The 18,976-nt window shown below is 46.1% G+C and overlaps 1 protein-coding gene across 1 annotated transcript in view; it reads right to left on the bottom strand.

Annotated features, from left to right (window-relative positions):
* Positions 1-18,424, bottom strand: part of LOC115643684 (bone morphogenetic protein receptor type-1B-like) — a 30,362-nt gene extending 11,938 nt beyond the window's left edge. Inside the window, exons 1-4 of the mRNA XM_030547701.1 lie at positions 18,352-18,424; positions 13,855-13,951; positions 6,311-6,413; positions 4,645-4,753 (exon numbers count right to left, since the gene is read on the bottom strand). Of these exons, the coding sequence (XP_030403561.1) occupies positions 4,645-4,753; positions 6,311-6,413; positions 13,855-13,951; positions 18,352-18,424 (382 nt within the window). The remainder of the gene's footprint in view (positions 1-4,644; positions 4,754-6,310; positions 6,414-13,854; positions 13,952-18,351) is intronic.
* Positions 18,425-18,976: the final 552 nt, after the last annotated feature.

Below are 18,976 nucleotides of genomic sequence, written 5' to 3'. Positions count from 1 at the left end.
CGAAACTGGCATCTGCCACAAGGTGCGGGATGTATCAGCTAGCATTCTGATCAATGGTAGGGCAAGCCTAGGTAGGTCCGAGGGGGCCAGGATATCCACTACCGGATCTACATCCACCTTGATTTCTTCCACTTGGATCGCCAGGCTCTGAGCGTCACGCTTAAGTAGCTGCTGAAGCACCTGGTTGTCCTCTAGGGCTGGTGCCACTGACGTTGCCACAAGTGCCTCATCTGGCGAGGAAGAGGAGATGACCACCTGCAAAGGACCTTCCTCTGTACCCTCAGCCGCTGCAGGGCTCTGCAGCACACAGTACTCTGGTTGCGTGGCTGGTGCAGATGTAGGATGCGGCACCGTGGCTGGTACCAGGGTCAACGCCAAACGATGAGGAGTGCTGGGCGGTGCCTGCGGCATCGGAAACATGGTCCCTGTCAGTGCTAGTGTCTGATTAGGCGATGCCGGGTTCTGTTGTGGCACACTCCTGTCAGACAGTGGTGCCGGTGGTAGATGCATTTGCGCCAGAGCCACCGACGTCGAGGAGACCGACACAGATCTGGAGCACAGACCATGCACATGTCCCAGGGACTGACGGTAGGCCCAGGGAGTCCAGAACGGCCACTGGGACGGCAGTTGCCACTATTGCTGCCACTACGCCGGGTAAGGCCATTAGCTTGCCTGAGAAGCCGAACTCCTGTTCCTCCATCTACTGGAGCGGTAGGATTCCGCCTTTGAGTCCGAGGTCTCCAAATAGGAGGACCGAGGGGGAGCAGTAACCACTGTCACCGGGGAGCGGTGCCATGAGGCCAGGGAGTGCTCTCTCTGTGCCAGTGCTGCCGGAGCGGCACAAGGTGGGAACTGGGGCAACATCCTGGCCTGCTTGCCCCTTGATTGAATCGGGGGTAGTGCCGTGTCTAGCAGCTCTTTCCACAGGCGTGGGGAGGCCGGCATCGGGAGGCTTAATAAGTCAGAGCCCACCTCGAACGCCTCCGGCGTCAATGGGGGATGCACATTCTCACTGAGGTCCGGGGATCTAGACTGGTCCGGACTCGACAGCACCCCCACCGGGGCAGCAGTCAACGGGACCTTGGGAGGGTCCGGTTGTGGCTCGGCTTGTCCCACCGCAGTCGTGGATGCCGCTGGCCTTTTAAGGTCCTGGTGGGGTGATTGGTCCCTCACCGGCCTCTTCTTTTTCGCAGGCACTGGAGATGGTGATCGGTGCCACACAGAGGCCGATTTTCTATGTCCCGATTCTCTCCGATGTTGGGATTTAGAGATCTTAGACTGGGCCTCCTGTCTCATTAGCGGTGCCAGAGCACCATGCACCAAGGATGAGGTGCTGGGCGCCGGATTGGCAGGCTTAGGGTCCGAGTGTGGCTGTAAAGCCGCCTCCATCAGGAGCACTCTGAGTCTGTGCTCTCTGTCCTTAAGAGTCCTGGGATGGAATCCCCTGCAGATACCGCACCAGTCTCTTTGGTGTCTCTCCTCGAGACACCTCAAGCAGGATGAGTGCAGGTCACTCTTTGGCATAAACTTCACGCAGTCCATGCAGAGTTTAAACCCTGGGGACACGGGCATGCCCTAGTGGGGCGACGAATATGTTGGGGGGGTGTAAACCGGTTGTGTCGGGGCTCGTCCCCCTCAGGCGCGGCGGGGAGCCAGGGCGCCTCCTTACGCACTGCAGTCCGGGTCGGCTTAGCCCCTCGGCAGGTGTTGAGCGGGGTATACGGTCTGTAAACAGGGTAGAGCCCGGCCCTCTAGCCGGGGTCGGGGCTCTCAAAGTCAATAAGCCCCGGCCCTTGGACAGGGCGGGCAGCAATAGTTCAGGCTCAGGCCCCTAGCAGGGGATGAGCAAACACAGTATCAGCCTGGGCCCTTGGCTCGGGCGGGGCACCAAACACAAGTCTAGTTCGCTCTGGCCCTCTGGGTCAGGGCAGCGCAGTGGCAAAGTCAAAGGGCCCAGCCCTTGGTCCGGGCGGGGCACCAAACACAAGTCTAGTTTAGTTCTGGCCTCTGGATCAGGACAGAGCAATGGCAAAGTCAACGGGGCCCAGCCCTTGGTTTGGGCGGGGCACCAAACACAAGTCTAATTAGCTCTGGCCCTTTGGGTCAGGGCAGCGCAGTGGCAAAGTCAAAGGGCCCAGCCCTTGGTCCGGGCGGGGCACCAAACACAAGTCTAGTTTAGCTCTGGCCTCTGGGTCAGGACAGAGCAATGGCAAAGTCAACGTGGCCCAGCCCTTGGTTCGGGCGGGGCACCAAACAAAAGTCTAATTAGCTCTGGCCCTTTGGGTCAGGGCACAGCAGTGGCAAAGTCAATGGGGCCCAGCCCTTGGTTCGGGCGGGCACCAAACACAAGTCTAAGTCGCTCTGGCCCATTGGGTCAGGGCAGGGCAGTGGCAAAGTCAATGAGGCCCAGCCCTTGGTTCGGGCGGGGCACCAAAACACAAGTCTAAGTCGCTCTGGCCTTTTGGGTCAGGGCAATGCAGTGGCAATAGGCGGGAAGAGGGGGAGTCTGCCACCTGGTTACGGGTGGCAGGGGGAACGCAGGCCCTCCCACTCCACTGCGTTCCAGCCCGGGGCCCTAGCAGCGGTCAAGAACCGCTGCAGTCAGTGGGGATCCTGGCTACAACACACTGACATGGGTTCGGGCTCTTCAGGAGCCGAACCAGGGTCGGCTATCCCCGGGCTACTTCCAACCTCCCCCTCTCTGGGTACCTGGTTCTTGTCGGTGTCGTCTGGTGGGTCCCAGACCATAGGTTCCTCCGGGTACCGGTCGTGGGGAAGTTCAGGCCACTCCTCGGGGTATCGGGCACACGGCAGGTCAGGCCGATGTTCCTCCGGGTACCGGGTCTGAGGCAAGTCCAGCCACCGCTCCTCTGGGTAGTGGGCGCGGGGCAGGTCCGGCCAGCATTCCTCTGGGTAGTGGGCGCGAGGCAGGTCCGGGCAGTGCTCCTCCGGGTAATGGGCGCGGGGCAGGTCAGACCAGCGCTCTTCTGGGTAGTGGGCGCGGGGCAGGTCCGGCCCGGCGGGAGCTCAGGCACCAGCGTCTGTCCTCTCCGGCAGCCTGCGCCCAACTGAGTGCTGGGGCCGGGCTTTTATACTTCCTGTCCTGCCCCTTGACTTCCAGGGGGCAGGGACAGGCCGTGCTGACTCCGCCCACTGAAGCGCCTGCTCTGGCTCGTCCCCCTCAGGCGTGGCGGGGAGCCAGGGCGCCTCCTTACAGGGGGGAAGCCCCCAACAACTATTAACTATCTAGAACTAACACTAACTCTAAACTATGAGAGAGGAAACAACTATATACACTTAAACGAGACACTGCTAGGCTTGCTGCAAGAGCAAGCGAAGTTCCAGCTAGCTGTCACCGGCGGTAAGAAGGTGGAGGTCGGCGGGCCCCTATATAGGACACCATGGAGGCTATGCCAATGTCTATAAATGTCGTGCTTACCCAGGAACTGCTGTATTTAAAAAAAATAAATATTGTACAACTTCTAACCCAAACTGGACATGCTTTTGTGCAGAGTGTTACTGTATTGTTTGTTCTATAGCTCTGAAACACAGAGGTCATGGTGACGCCTAGACCTTATTCTCAGAGGGCCAGATTATCAGCGGCTATAAATCGTCATTAGTTCCATTGGCTTCAGTGGCACTACACTGATTTATAGCAGCTGAGGATCTGGTCCCAAGCGTCATTCAGAAACTGTTGTGTAGCTACAAACTACAATCTTTTGAGATGACAGAGGGCATTTGTGACGAAGTGGGAATGTTCTTGCTGTATTATGGGAATGCTGAGTGAGGAGTATTGACCTGGGAATGTTGCAAGGGAGTTTTGCTGGGACTGGCTGCATTGGGGAAGGGAGGACACCTGAACATGTAACATGAGAACCCAGGAGGGGGGTTGGAGGCCAGGTGACACCTCTTCCCAGGAACCTGGACAAAGGAAACAAAGGCTGGGGGAGGAGCTGGGGAGAGGCTGAGTGAGAGGCTGGAGGGAGTTTCAGTTTGGAGCTGGCTGGGAAATGGAGAGGGGCACCCGACGGGGCTTGGGCTTCCCACCGGGGCTGTGATCTCTTTGGGGCCCCAAATGGACCTAACTAAAGGGGGTCCTGTTGTCTTTACCAGCAAGACCTGTTTTGGACTGCGTTCCTGTTGTCTAAATAAACCTTCTGTGTTACTGGCTGGCTGACAGTCCCGGTGAATCGCAGGAAGTGGGGGGTGCGGGGCCTGGTCTCCCCACATACTCCGTGACACCATTCATGATTGTTATTCTATATTTGTATGGCATGAGCACCCAGAGGCCTCGGTAAGTCACCTCTGCTGCCCCACTAAGCACTGTACAAAGTAAGAGATAGTCCCTGCCCCAGCCCAAGCTAGACTGTGAGCTCTTTGGAGCGGGAACCATTCTTTTACTACGCCCAGTGCCTAGGGCAATGGGTCTCTGATCCTTGACTGATGCCTGTAGGCATGATGGGAATACAAACAGAGGTAAACACCAGCAACAACCAAGACGATACTGTTTCTGAATATTACCAGAACAGCTACACGATACAAAAAAAAGTTGTTTTTCCATGCAGGTCGTCTAATTCTCTTTTCTTTTCTAGGAGAAGCACATGGACCTACTGATTTAAGGCTATATTTTCTTCTTCCTCTTACCACTATTTCTCAGAGGTGGCAGCGCTGGGTGAAGGTTTTCATTGCAGAAATCTTTGTCTCTGCAGCACGCAATAGAAAGAGTTCTTCTCTCATGTATTATGAGCATATCCTGCAACAGAGAAAATCACAATAAACTGTGTGAGCAACTTGGTTCTTTTAAACAGACACTGTTGTTTTGGCACTGGAGAAGGAGACAGACCTGACATGGGAAACAGCATCACACCTCCCAGAGCAAAGCAGACAGAATTTTGCCCCAAGGCCAAGATTTCCAGAAACAGATGCCTAACATCAGGCATGAATTCAGAGACTTTAGGATGTTCAGCATTTTGGAAAATCTGGCTACTTATTTAGTAAGCAGTTAGAAGCCTCATTTTAGACTCCTATTTTTGAAAATCTTGGCTTTAGTGCATGATTCCCTTCATGTAGGGGCATCCTCAGACGGCTTAAAGCCAACATAGTCAACTCTGTCATCTATTCCCCCCAGCAAAATAGATTTGTGAAGGGCATGAAGAGGGAGCAGGAGGGGACAGAACACAGTGCACTATACTTTGGAGATATTTACTGGAATAATGGCTCCTAGGAGTTTATTACAAGCAGGTGCAAATAAGAGCAACCCTTAGCCTGCTCTAACTTGAACCAATAGCTGGTTGCCCCCCTGGACAGGCCCAGATATAGGTGTGGGAGCTGAAAGATTACTTAAGGATACATCTACACTGCAAACAAACAAACAAAAAATGCGGCAGCCCAGTCTCAGAGCCCAGGTCAACTGACTTGGGCTCACACTAGAGCACTGCAGATGTTTCTGCTTGGACTGAACCCTATGCTCTGAAACCCAGCAAGGGGTAGAGTGTCAAAGCCTGGACTCCAGCCTGAGCAGGAGTGTCTACACTGCTATTCTTACCCTGTACCCTTATTCAGCACCCGGTAGCAAGAGCCCAAGTCAGTTGACCCAGGCTCTGAGGATCGCTGCCATGGACGTTGTCTTTTATTGTTTTATTTTGCAGTGTAGAGGTACTCAGAGTCATCTTCACTCCACCGGCTGTTCTGCCTCCACCGTCATGCTGAGGTCTGCACGGAACAGCTGGGGACTTAACCCCAAGTGATTTCTCTGTGTTAAACATAGAAGCCCAAAAGAGAATTGCTACATAGGGTGAGAAGCTGGTGGCAGTACCTGAAATGGACACACATTTCTCTCCCTGGAACAAGAAAACCTTCATAAAGGTGGATCCCCAAATGTACCAGATGGACTGTCTACACCTACAGGACTTACGTTACACATCAGTGATATGCAACAACTCCGCATGTGAAAACAGCAACTTTTTTATGGCTACGCAGCACACAGCAGTTTGGGAAAGGAAGGGAAGAATGTCTTACCTAATTCAAGCTGCAGGGGGAATTTAGAGATTCAGAATGGAATTACCAGAGTGGTAGTTTCACCAGAAGAGCAGGGTCTAACATTAGTGAACTAGCAATACGGTGCGCCTGAAGAAGTAGCAAGAGTTTTGGGGAGCAGACTCCATTTCCTCAGCATTCCGTGCAGAGAGCACATTCCCCACATGACCAAAATTCAAAGCAGCAGATGTGTGCATTCATCCTGACCACACTGTTGCTGGATGAAAACTATCACAATAGCCAGACCAAATCTTGATCATAACTGTTTTCTTACCCGGCATTGGATGTCTAAGCCTTCGAAGTGTAAGCATCCTGAGGCAATTGTATGTCCTCCAGATTCTTCATCTTCTACTGTGGTGAAACAGTAGCCATCAGTCCTGAAGATTGGAAAGAGCAAAGCAGAGTTAGTTTTTTTTTAAAATGAGAGATTTGCTATTGGACATGCTGTGCCCCACAAACAAACTGTTGATAAATCAACACACTTTGAACAGCAATGTAATAAAATGCGTATGACTAAACTATTATCACGTTTAAAATCTTATTTATTTACGCAGTGTTATTTCAACGTACAAAACAAACAAATGCTTATTGTAGGCTCCTGGCACACATACACTGCTGGATTTAATTTTAACTAAGACAGATGGCAATCACAAACTGATCACTTTTCTTCATAAAGAAGCCAGGCCACAAAGCTGACATTGTCACACAAACCCCTAACCCCTATAATTAAAAATCTTCACCCAAGGCCCGTCCCCTCTGTACAAATGTCTATCCCAGTGGCTCTCAATCCATGGCCTGCAGGCCGCTTGCGCTCAATCAGCGCACAGCTGCGGCCTGTGTGATATCCTCAGGGCCATAGAGGTAGAGTAATATATTGTGTGGATATGGCCCACATAACGCATGGAGAGTTGCATATGCAGCCCACAGTGGTAAACAGGTTGGTAACCATTGGTCTCTCCTAATCGATGGGTCTCCAGTGATGCAAAGCCTATCTTAGGAAAAGCATCAATGCTAAAGCAGGCCCACTTGTGCGTGCACACACTGTACAGAAGCAGACCTGAAGAGGCCACCGTCACTGAGCTAATGACCATGAAACACTATTAAGAGTGATAGTGGTCCTCCTTACTTTAACCATATTGCAAACTGCAACACTGTTGCGTCCAAATTCTTGACTTATCAATATCCTTCATAACTGCTTACCTGGGTTATAAGCCTAAAGTGATCCATTATACTTCCTTTTACAAGAACATGTACAACAGAGGACAAGTATACTAACAGATGGCGAGATGGTGCTGGTGACAAATGTCCTTCCCTAATGAAGGTCAAATGCATGAATGTTATCAGGGAAACAAAAAGAGCGCCTGCATCCGAGTGAAAATCTTCTCTGCTCATTTCTCATCACTTTCTGGGGACTCAACACCCTATCAACACGAATGAAAATTGTCCTGATCATAAGAAATAAAACAAATAATAAAAAAGAAAGAGCCCCTTATCCTCAAACAATCAAGTCCTAGAGCAATATAATGTTTTATTAACCTCTTATTTTCTTTCGAATATTTATGTTTATTAGATATTTTCATAACAAAAGAACAAATGAACAAGGACAATAAAAGAGAAACAGACAGAAGAAGTAACTAAATGGTTTTACAAGACTTATATAAATTGGAATTTCAGATAATTATTTTTTTTACTTGAAAGAAAGGAAAACCCAACAAAACAAACAAACAAAACCACAAATGCCAATAAAGACGTTGTAGGAAAAGAGGAACATCCTGTTACACACTGAAGGCATAAACACAATTTGGAAATATTAGCTGTGGCACAGAAGGACGCCGGATAGGAAAACACCAAACATTTGCTGTGGCACGTTTTTAAATTAACTGTGTGAAATCTAGTCAGAGTAAGCTTGTTTCACAGTTATTTTCAACAACAGTACAAGTTACTAACTTCTGGATCTGAACAGTAACCAGTTGCACACTACAGATCACTTTCTCACAAAAGCACACAATTTACTTTTATACTACTTAGATGTGGTGCATGAGTAAAGTAAGGAAGACAACAACCCTTTTGGATAACAACTCCCATGACTTCATTACTCAGTCTCAGGATAGGAATGACAGGATTGCCAAGAAAAGAGACTGAAAAGAATCCATTAGCATACAATATTATATACTACATTTTATTTGTTTACATGGTGCCTTAGATTCAAAGCAATGAGTAAATGTAACTCAGGGACACAGTAACGAAACAGTGAACTGCAATCAACTGAAAAAGAAAAGAAGTCAACAACTGATGTTCTCTAATAAAGTCAATATACACAAGGAGGAGAAAGAAAAGAATCATATCATTAGAAGAGGTGCTATTAAGAAGGGAAAGAGAAGACTCAGGAAGTTTTGGCGTTCCACTGACTTTCAACACGACATAGACTCATAAATCAGTTTTGAAAATGGGACATAGGCTCCTCAGTCACTTAAGTGCTTGTGAAAATTTTACTTCTGATGTAAAATGACAAAGCAAGTTAGATCATGGAAAGCAGGGGGGGAGAGAGCTCAAAAACTTTGACGGATAGAGGAAATGATTCTTTTCGGAGACAGCAATAGAAGAATGTCACACAATCTTCAGCCCATGATACAATGAATGAAGAATGTGGAACGAAATTAAAAGGGGAATGTTTTATATAGGAAAAATGAGATTTGAGAGGGAGAATTTTCAGTGTAAAAGTTACCTTCACCCCTTGGAAAGCCACCCAGAGATCTGGGCAAGAGAATAGAAGAGAGAGTGTCTCCTAGAACCCCTGGAACAGCTCTGTTGTGCTGGTGGGGAACAGATCCTCAAAGGGTGACTATAACACACTCTACATACAGAGGAGTGCATAGCACACTCCAGCTGCACTGTTCAGCCGTGTCAGAAACTAAAATCTTTCCATCATTAAAAACAATCTGAACAAGCATGCAGCACATCTATTATGCTGTAGTTCACTGCATATTACATGTAAGTATGTGTGTATAAGACAGAATATGGTGAATGATGAATATGGGGGTCCCCTATATACACTGGGGTTGTGTTCTTGAAAAGGACGGTGGACACTGAAACGACGTATACCGGTGAATTTTTCCCCATAAGAAATAATGGAATAAGAGCTGGATGTGTTCACAACTTCACCACACTCGCCTATGACAACGCTCTTTTCACCTGAACAGTGTTACCTTTTTACACTGATGGCTTATACAGCACACATTTTACACACAAAAACATTGAACAAAAGAATGTAGAATCCCACTAACACTGTTCAAACACACAGAACATTTTAACACAGTAAATACTGTACAGTGATACAGGATACAACAATGCCAATTTTGCTAAACTTAGCTAGGGGTGGCGGCTGGGTTTTCTTGGACTGGCTTTTCGGTTGCAGAAGTCTTAAAAAAGGATTTTGTCGATGTCTGCTCTCCTTCATGACCCTTTGAATGATAGATCTCCCTGTAGCAGGCCACTGCATCACAGAGCCCTGGAGACTTTGGCAGACCGTAAAATGAAAAGGATCACCCCTCTGCATGATTTCCGTCATCTCACCCAGCAATCTAAAGAAATGGGAGAGATACTTTGTCATTAGACTCCTGGCTTCCTGCCCTATGTCACCCTCATCATCGTCCTTGCTTTCTTCAGATATCCGTTGTTGGTCCAGTTCAATCAGTTCCTCATTTGTCAGTTGCTCAGCGTGAAACTCCAACAACTCCTGTACATCATCTTCCTCCACCTCCTCAAAGTCAATATCCTTCCCCAACTTGACAATTCCTTGCTCGAAAGCAGAAATGGCATCAAACTCTATGAAGCTGTGGACAGCATCTAGCACTGCACAGCGCAAAACACCATTCATACATTGTGAAGTGACTTCTTCCCCTGACGGATCAGTGTTTTCCATGCTGTTCATGATGTTGTAGGACGTCCAGAGCTCCTCTGCACTGGGCTTTCCTTCACCTGCCATCTCCTTAATCAGCATGGAGAATGTCCTCCGTAGGTAATAAGCCTTGAAAGTGGCCAGCACACCCTGGTCCATAGGCTGCAGCAACAATGAGGTGTAGTGCGGCAAAAATAGGACATTGACCTTTGGGCAGAGGGCTTCATAGTCCAGTTCATGGACAATTGTGTTATCCAGCAGAAGGAGAATCTTTAAGGCCAAATTTTCCTTCTGACAATAAACCTTAAATTCAGGGACGGCATGGTCTACAAACCACTCATGGAAAATACTGCATGTCATCCAGGCCTTTCTGTTCGACTTCCAAATTACAGGGAGATGAGACTTGACATAGCCCCTCATTACTCTTGGGTTTTCATTGTGGTCGACAAGCAGTATCAGCCTACTCATCACTGGCAATTAGGGTTTGGACTTTCTGCCTTTCCCTAGACCTGCTCCACTTAGGTATTTTTGTCTCTAGCTCCCTGCAACCAGGCCCTTCTCCCTCTACAAGCAGAGGAAGACTGTTTCTTCTGCCCCTGGCTTCTCTGCCTTTATATGGCCAGCTGAGTCTGTTTGGGGAATGGCTCCAGCTGCAGCCACTTCCCTCAATCAGCCCAGCCTAAAAACTGCTTTCTCCAGCCACAGCCCCCTCCCAGGGCTGTTTCTAACCCTTCAGGGCAGGAGTGGAGGTCCACCCCGCTACAAGGAGAAACATCGTTTATAGAGAAGCAGAATGAAAGTTCCTGCTTGTTTTAAGGCACTGCAATGTGCAAACAGCAATTCAGACTACAGTGAAGGGTGAAAATGGTTAAAGGTTCTATGGTGTGAGGATCCCAAAGTAAAAGGAGTTCCAGTTTAGCAGGGTAGGCTCAGCCAAGTCTCTTGAGAACTGACTACAATACAGTCAGCTGACTGGTGACCTCACAATCTATCTCAGTGCTATCCCCTTCATCTTGGTATCCTTCCATTCAGAGCTGAAGAAAAGCTCTGTGTAGCTTGAAAGCCTCTCTCTTTCACCAATGGCAGTTGGTCCAGTAGGAGATTTTACCTCACCCACCTCGTCTCTCTAATATCGCTCACTCACTCCTTCCCACCTTCAGCAGCTGGGCACCCTTCGCAATACAGAGGTCCCTTTGCATCTCTCTGCCTTAATTCTGAATTATGTTCGGAAGATTTTAGAAAGAAAAAAAATATTAAAAAGTAACTGGACTCTGCAAATATAAGGGAAATCGGGGTCACCTGGAGCTCAGACATAGATTCTACAATGATGGGAGGTGTACAAATATTAAATCGTTATCCTTGAAAAGAGTCCTTGTATATTATATTTGGTAAGAGGCCCCTTTGAATTATATCTTTACTTTATTGCTGATAAATCATAGGGTATCTTTACAAAGAAATATAGTATAAGAAGTATGGTACAAACTTCCATTTTCCAGCTACTGGCTTAGCAATTTCTTCTTTTATGCCGCTGCTCAGTGTGAAATGAACAAAGAGTACTGTGTTCAGATGACATAGGAAAGGGCAACTGGTGGGGGAAAATGAAAGCGTTTCAGGGGTCGAAGGGTTGTGCTGGGCTGGAGGGAGAATAAGGTTTTGTTAGGTAAACTCCGGTTTAAACTAAACATCTGACACCTTAATTAAAACTGGAAATAAAGCTCCAGAGAGGTGTGACTCCAATAAGGATGATTTTGCGACAGGTGTTTAACAACAGGAGACTCGGGTTAACAGAACATAAATTTAACATTAATTTCCCCTCTCATTCGGGCTGACATGACATTGTATTCTGGTATTTCACTTTTTTTTTTAACTGTTTGTAAGTGGTTAGCTTTAAGTACACATAGCTGAAAACAGCTAGAGGTTATGATGTAAAACTAAAGGGATGTTTTAAAAGTGTGACATCGAAGGACTTTGAATAAATCCTGATGTTTCTCTGTGGGACTTGTGCTCCTGGCTACACTGAAAACGTCCATCGGCACAGCTGTGTCTCTCCGAGGTGTGAAAATATCACATCCTGAGAGATGTAGTTCTGATGACCTAACCCCTGGTGGAGACAGTACTAGGTCAACAGAAGGAACGATTCATCCATCGACTTAGCAATCACCTCTCGGAGATGAGGTAGATTAACTACAGGGCCCGGAGAACCTCACTTCCTATTGCTGTAGTGAGAGTCTAGACTGCAGCACTGCAACTGCAGCGCTTTAAATGTAGCTATCGCCGTAGGCTGGTCTACACTAGAAAATTACGCCAATTTAACTATGTTGCTCAGGAGTGTAATAAATTCACACCTCTGAGCTGTGTTGTTAAGCCGACCCAAGTCCCCGCATAGACAGCAGTAGGTCGATGGAAGAAATCTCCTGTTGATCTAGCCGCTGCCTCTCAGGGAAGTTGGTTACCTATAGTGACAGGAGGAACTAGGTAGTGCCTACTCTGAGATGTGACAGTGGCACATCTGCTGCCACTGTAGTGCTTTAAGTATAGACAAACCCTCAGAAACTTCACATTACACTGCTAATAAGGTGTTAGCTTGGTGGCAGGTTCTGCTTCTAGCTCCTGGGGATGCTTCCACCAGCTAACTGAATGTTTCCGAAGCGGACACCTTTGTGTTTTCTTATTTTCTAATCAGCTGCAACTTTTTAGTTACTGCTTCACAAGTGCTCTGCTGTGAAAGCTGGTATGTGTAAAAACAGTGGCTCTCCTTAGACATGACCAGGAAATGACTGATTCCCACAGCAGAGAACCTGCAAACTCATAGTCATGTGTGGAGTTTTAAACCTTAAAAACAAAAGACCACGCAATAGCAGTTAACTGCTGCTCCAGACAGAGCACTAGGACTTGGAAGAGGAGTGGAAAGTGGGACAGAAAAATACTATCCAAGGCTTTTATCGAAGCTTTGGCACTTGTAAGTCTGACAAGTCTTGAAATTGCAGGCTGTGCAGGATAGCGTTGAACTTAGAAGCAATCGGTTTGTTTTTTTTTAAAACCCTCCAAATCTCTATCAATATCTTGAACAATCTTGGAGATTCCTTTCATCCTGTTCTTTTATAACACTTTGCCTTAAAAAGTAGTCCAGTAGTATTAAAATATCAGACTCCCTGTAACCTCCACAGATTGAACTGCATACCCAGCTGGAATGTCCGGTCACAGTAATATATCTGTGTCCCAGTTCTAGAGTTCCTGCATACCCAATACTCCACTGGACTCTGATGAAAGCCTAAAAGCTGTAGGGACTTAACATTAAATAGCAAAATATTCAGTATTCCACATTCCTTACAGAAGCAGAACTCAGAGTTCCTCACATACGGGGAAAAGAGAACAACAGAGTTGAGATTCACCACACCAATCTGACAGCAGCATTTTCCCCTCATGTTGCTACAAGAGAGGCTAACCACATATACATCATGGGTTAGATTGTGCCATTATTTACCCGCTAACCACCACTAACCCTCCAAAGAGGCAAAGCATTACACTACTGCAGGAGAAGCACAATTTCTTTAACGCTGGTCCTTATGCACAGGGGAAGAGCAATTTGTGCCATCCATCCATAAGCTATGGCTTGTTCTTTTTGATAACCTATTTGTAGTTCAACTCTGTTTCATATGCAAATTATTAAGACAAGTATTGGCCTAAATGTTCAACCTTGAATGCATCAAGTTAAGCCCCTAAAAATCTGTATTTAGGCACCTAAATAAAAATGGTCTGATTTATAGAGCACCCACCACCCATTTCATTTGATACTGATTGTACTAAAGGTGCCTAAAGCGATTTAGATGCCGAACTTGAGGCACCCAAGTTTTAAAAGGTTGATTATTGCGCATAACCTTCCCCCACAGAATATCTGAAATACTAGTTGTCCCATCAACCTGCAGGTGCTGTTGACCGAGTCCGCTCTACAGTGGAGATTACAGCGACACCACATTGGCTTCTGGGTAGGAGCAGGTACCGTACTCTCACCGTTGGCTACAAAAGAAAGAAGAAATGTAAGTTTCCAGGTGGGAGGGAGACGTGCAAGACTCTGAACTAGTCTCATTTTTTTTTCTTACTCTCAAAACTTTCAGACAGTTCTTTGTTTTGTGCTGGAGATTAAAGCGCAGTTTTAAGTTGAAAGGTGACTCTAAAAATGTAATTGTGGGGTTTTACGTTTATTGCGCCTCAATGTTTCCATATCAAATTTTCTAATTGTATAAATTTTCTAACAGCCATACACACAACCTCAAGTGGGAGCTGAAAATAGGGTGACCAGACAACAAATGTGAAAAATTGGGACAGGGGGTGGGAGGTAATAGGGTCTATATAAGAAAAAGACCCAAAAATCAGCACTGTCCCTATAAAACCAGAACATTTGGTCACCCTAGCTGAGAATCAAATGGTCCCCCTCCCTCCCCTTTCGATGCATCATTACCAGTACCAGATTCTGTAAAACAAATTCTGTACTTGGTTACACCTTTGCAAACGTGGCTTCATACTTAACCCTCAGTTGTACCTGTGCAGCCCCACTACCTTCAATTTAAAAAAACAAACAAACTGTTAAAACCAACTTATTTTTGTCACCAAAAGCAAGGAACTATTACTTTAAATATACATAGTGTAGTCTATTAAGCAAGGAAGTGCCAGGTTTTATGTAGTAACTACAGAGTAGGAATGCACTTTAGGATGAACAATTGCAAGCCTTATGGACGTTATTAATCCCTTCTCAAACCAGCAAGCATGAGGTGATTTAGGGCTCTGTCTTTTTTGGGGGAGGCAGGGGGTTCAAAGAATTCTCTGCCTCAGCATGTTAATGGCAAGAATGTGATCAGGATCGAATGGGATGGCAGAGGCTGAAGGGGTAAAAGGCTAGAGGGACAGGAACCATAGGGCTGTTTCCCCCTATTAGGCTCAGTCTCCTCATGGGAGTCACAGGGTGCTTTGGGGTTTCAGACTGGGTCACTCTCTCTACACCTGGATAAACTCTGCACACAGAGCTTAGCTCTCCCATCTCAGGGAAACCTGTCCAGATAACAGCTACAAAGGCTGTACAAGCTTTAGTGTTCTCCTCATTCATTGAGTGACACAAATGAACACAGTCTTCAGAAAACTATGAAAAAAGGTTCTGAGCTCATAAGCTTTGATAAAAGTGTGACCTGATGGTGAAATGCCTGAGAACCACTGATCTACAGAGAAAACTTGGATTTGAGGAGATTATAGCCCTCCCATTCCAATTTCACCTCCATGGACCATGGCAGAAAATATCAAACTATCCCTATCAGGAAAAACATTTGAATACAACCAGCAATGTAATGCATGTGAAAGAGAAAGAAAAGCCCACGGAATGTACAGTCAAAGACCCATGGAATATACATGAATGGCCTGGGCCCTCATCCCACTCAACCCCATGAGAGCTCTGAGTACTCAGCACTCCTGAAAGCCAAACCAAAAACTCATTGTGAAGTATTTGCATTTGGTGCACAATACACTTGGCTTCCCCAGAGTCACAGAGCTGCTGCTTCTTTTTTTTTTTAATTTTAGCAAAATCAGAAATTAAAACCAATTTACACAAGGAATTCACTGCATCTGATGTATTCTCTACTTTCCCGAAGCGATGATTAATATTATTTTCTTTTTTAAATAAATTATATTTACATTATGATCTGCTTCTACATCTCTAAAAAGGGTTACATATGTATTTATCAGATTTTTAAATCCCGCCTATATGCAACAAATTAACATTAATAGATGTTCTCTTTGTGGCTCACCGGTACACAGATTTTTAAACTAAGTCCTCATTCAACAAGCCTTCACAAAGCATGTTTTCTGACTATATCACACTGTTCCTTGTGGATAAGGACTGAACTTTTAAAATGTTCCAGTCAAATATTTTCAGACGTCTGGCTCATGGGGCAGGAAATCTAAATAAAAATATTATTAGTATAGAATCATAGAAGATTAGGGTTGGAAGGGACCTCAGGAGGTCATCTAGTCCAACCCCCTGGTCAAAGCAGGACCCATCCCCAGACAGATTTTTAAACTAGTTCCCTAAATGGCCCCCTAGGTTTAGCAGGCCAATGCTCAGACCACTGAGCTATCCCTCCCATACAACTGATAAATCATCATAGCTCCTGTTCCCTATTCCAATGAAAAAGTGATCCAGGACCATCTCACTTGGATTCAGGAGAAAATACTAAGTACAAAAATCAAAATAGCAACTGGATTTTTTTGCCAAAAAGCAGAGTCTATATCTGCATATTAAAATATAATTACGGCACGGATGAGCCAAGCTTACAAAACACTGCGCTGACATAATACACACATGCCACTGCCCTTCCAACTAATTGTGTTTTAGCTGTTCATGGCTATAAGAAAAATTCAGTATCAGTTCGGACTGCGCCGCAGAGTAACAACGCCTTTTTGAAATAGATTTATATTTGAGACATTTCTTTTTCAGTTCCATGACATGAGTTGTGTCATCTCCCCTCTCTTAAGGACATATTTTCAAATGAATCCCAAGCCAGCTGCGAAATTCAGGCATGCAGAATTTAAATACACGCTACCGTAGTTGACACAAATTGTGTCCTCTGTGCAAGCAAGTGATTATACACATACACTTGACATTACAAATGTACGGGACTTTTATGATATTTGGCTCTCTGATTAATCCATCCTGAATCTCTCCACAAGCCCCAAGCCCCTGTTCGCCAGCACTCACTGCCTCTTCCCTTAGTGCCAGAGGCTACAGTTACACTACAGAGCTTATGGGGACGCAGCTGCACCAATGCAGCTGTGCCTCTGTAGCGTTGCTAGAGCAGACATTCTCAGCTGATGGGAGAGAGCTCTCCCGTCGACTTAATTACTCCAGGCCACGCACGCGGTAGTAGCTATGTTGGCAGGAGAAGCAATCTCCACACTGGCACTTAGCTCGTTTAACTTATGTCACACTGGGGGTGGCTTTCTCACACCCCTAGCAACATAACTTATCCTGACCTAAGCTGTACCCAGCGAGGGTTGGGTGGGTGCATCAGTTCATCCCGCCAGAAAACACCAACATACTGTGCTGAGTTATTTGATGGGAAAGTGACACCCGACACCCAAAAGTCTCATGGACTTCAGTGATGCGCTGAAATTTCCATATTTTGCCGAATGAGCTGCTCAACCATTTGCAAGAATTTTAACTCCTCTGAGGCAAATGCCACCCTGCCAAGTCACCAGGCCAACCAGAAAGTCAGTGTTTTATGTAACTGAATAACTAACAGTATAAATTAGTGTACTGGTTAGCTGCCAAAATAGGGAGTGAATTGAACTGCCTGAAGCTCCTGTGAGGCTAACCACACACATGCTGAACAAGGATGCTGCTTTTGACATGCAATAAAAGTCTCATTCTTTTACCTCCTACTATAACCATCCTCTGAACTGACTGTGTGGAAACACCAAGCAAGGAAAAGAATCTGTAAGTAGTTAGTGAGTGCTGAGGTACAAAACAAATCTCTGGCTGAAAAGATGGGTGAATTCAAGAGCAAGTGGCACTGACTTACTCCGTTTGACAGGAAGCACAGTTTGCATTTGTATCCCCAAACTTTAAAAAGAATTGAGGAAAAATAAAATGTCAGACACAACCTCACTCAGGTTCCATATTGGGCAGTTTTAACGCGGTACATTTAACCAAGATACAGAACTGAATTTTGAAGCTTCACCTTAACTTAGCAAGATTTACTCAATTACTACACAGAGTTTTAAGAAGTAAGATGGCGTCTATGCTTCATAAACAGTTTCCCCAATATAAACTGGAGATTGGTCCAAATCACTCAGTTAAGAACCATATTCCAAGCTAGCTGTCATCAGGGAAGGTGGGACCTTGAGCTGAACTTCACCATAGTTCAGGGTGTTGGGATCCACAGTTTTATTTGGGCTCGGTGCACAGAGCAGACTCATTAAGTTAATTTTCTCCTACTGATTATTACCTTCCTACCACATATTCAATCTTTGAGAGCAAATTGACTCTACAAAGGTACTACTGCTGTTTCTTCTGGCCATTTGTTTTAACTGTATCATGTCCTATTAGGAAGCCAGAGTAAGATTTCCTAAAGCACCAAAAAAAAAATACTCTCAAACAAACCACATGTCCAGTACTGAACGATTGTAGGTGCATCACAGAACGCTGAACTGTTTCATACAGTGGTCTCCAAAGTGGGGTGCGTGGCAGGAGGAGCGCCATACTGACAGCTAAAATGCTGTACTTTCCCAGACTGCACTGCGGTTTGGAGAGTCTTAAGCTGCGATTCTCCACACTAAACTTTTCCTTTCCTAATAAAATTGAACAGTTACCTTTTCTCTTTCAGCTCACCACCCTGTTAGAATTACATTGCGGAACACTTTTTTCTCCTTACCCTTCATGTGCATGGAGAGTAGCACGATCAAGGAAACATGAAGCTGCCAGTTTGATGCTTCCAGCCAACCCATTGCTGCAGGAGAGGAGTGATTCTGGTTTGCCTGTGTTCTTCTGGGTAGTCCCTGTGCTTTGCCTCTGTCAGATCCTCAGACAAGTCTGCCAGCAAGCCTGACAAAAGAATGTGAAAGACAAACCTGTTACAAACCAGTTCTGTTACCACGTATCAGAGGGGTAGCCGTGTTAGTCTGGATCTGTAAAAGCAGCAAAGAATCCTGTGGCACCTTATAGACTAACAGACGTTTTTGAGCATGAGCTTTCGTGGGTGAATACCCACTTCCTCAGATGCATGTAGTGGAAATTTCCAGGGGCAGGTATATATATGCTAGCAAGCAAGCTAGAGATAACAAGGTCAGTTCAATCAGGGAGGATGAGGCCCTGTTCTAGCAGTTGAGGTGTGAAAACCAAGAGAGGAGAAACTGGTTCTGTAGTTGGCAAGCCATTCACAGTCTTTGTTCAATCCTGAGCTGATGGTGTCAAATTTGCAGATGAACTGAAGCTCAGCAGTTTCTCTTTGAAGTCTGGTCCTGAAGTTTTTTTGCTGCAGGATGGCCACCTTAAGGTCT

Source organism: Gopherus evgoodei, unplaced genomic scaffold, assembly GCF_007399415.2.
Source record: "Gopherus evgoodei ecotype Sinaloan lineage unplaced genomic scaffold, rGopEvg1_v1.p scaffold_67_arrow_ctg1, whole genome shotgun sequence".
Taxonomy (NCBI): Eukaryota; Metazoa; Chordata; order Testudines; family Testudinidae; genus Gopherus; species Gopherus evgoodei.
The sequence above is the reverse complement of the archived record's forward strand: the minus strand, read 5'-3'. Positions and strand labels throughout refer to the sequence as shown.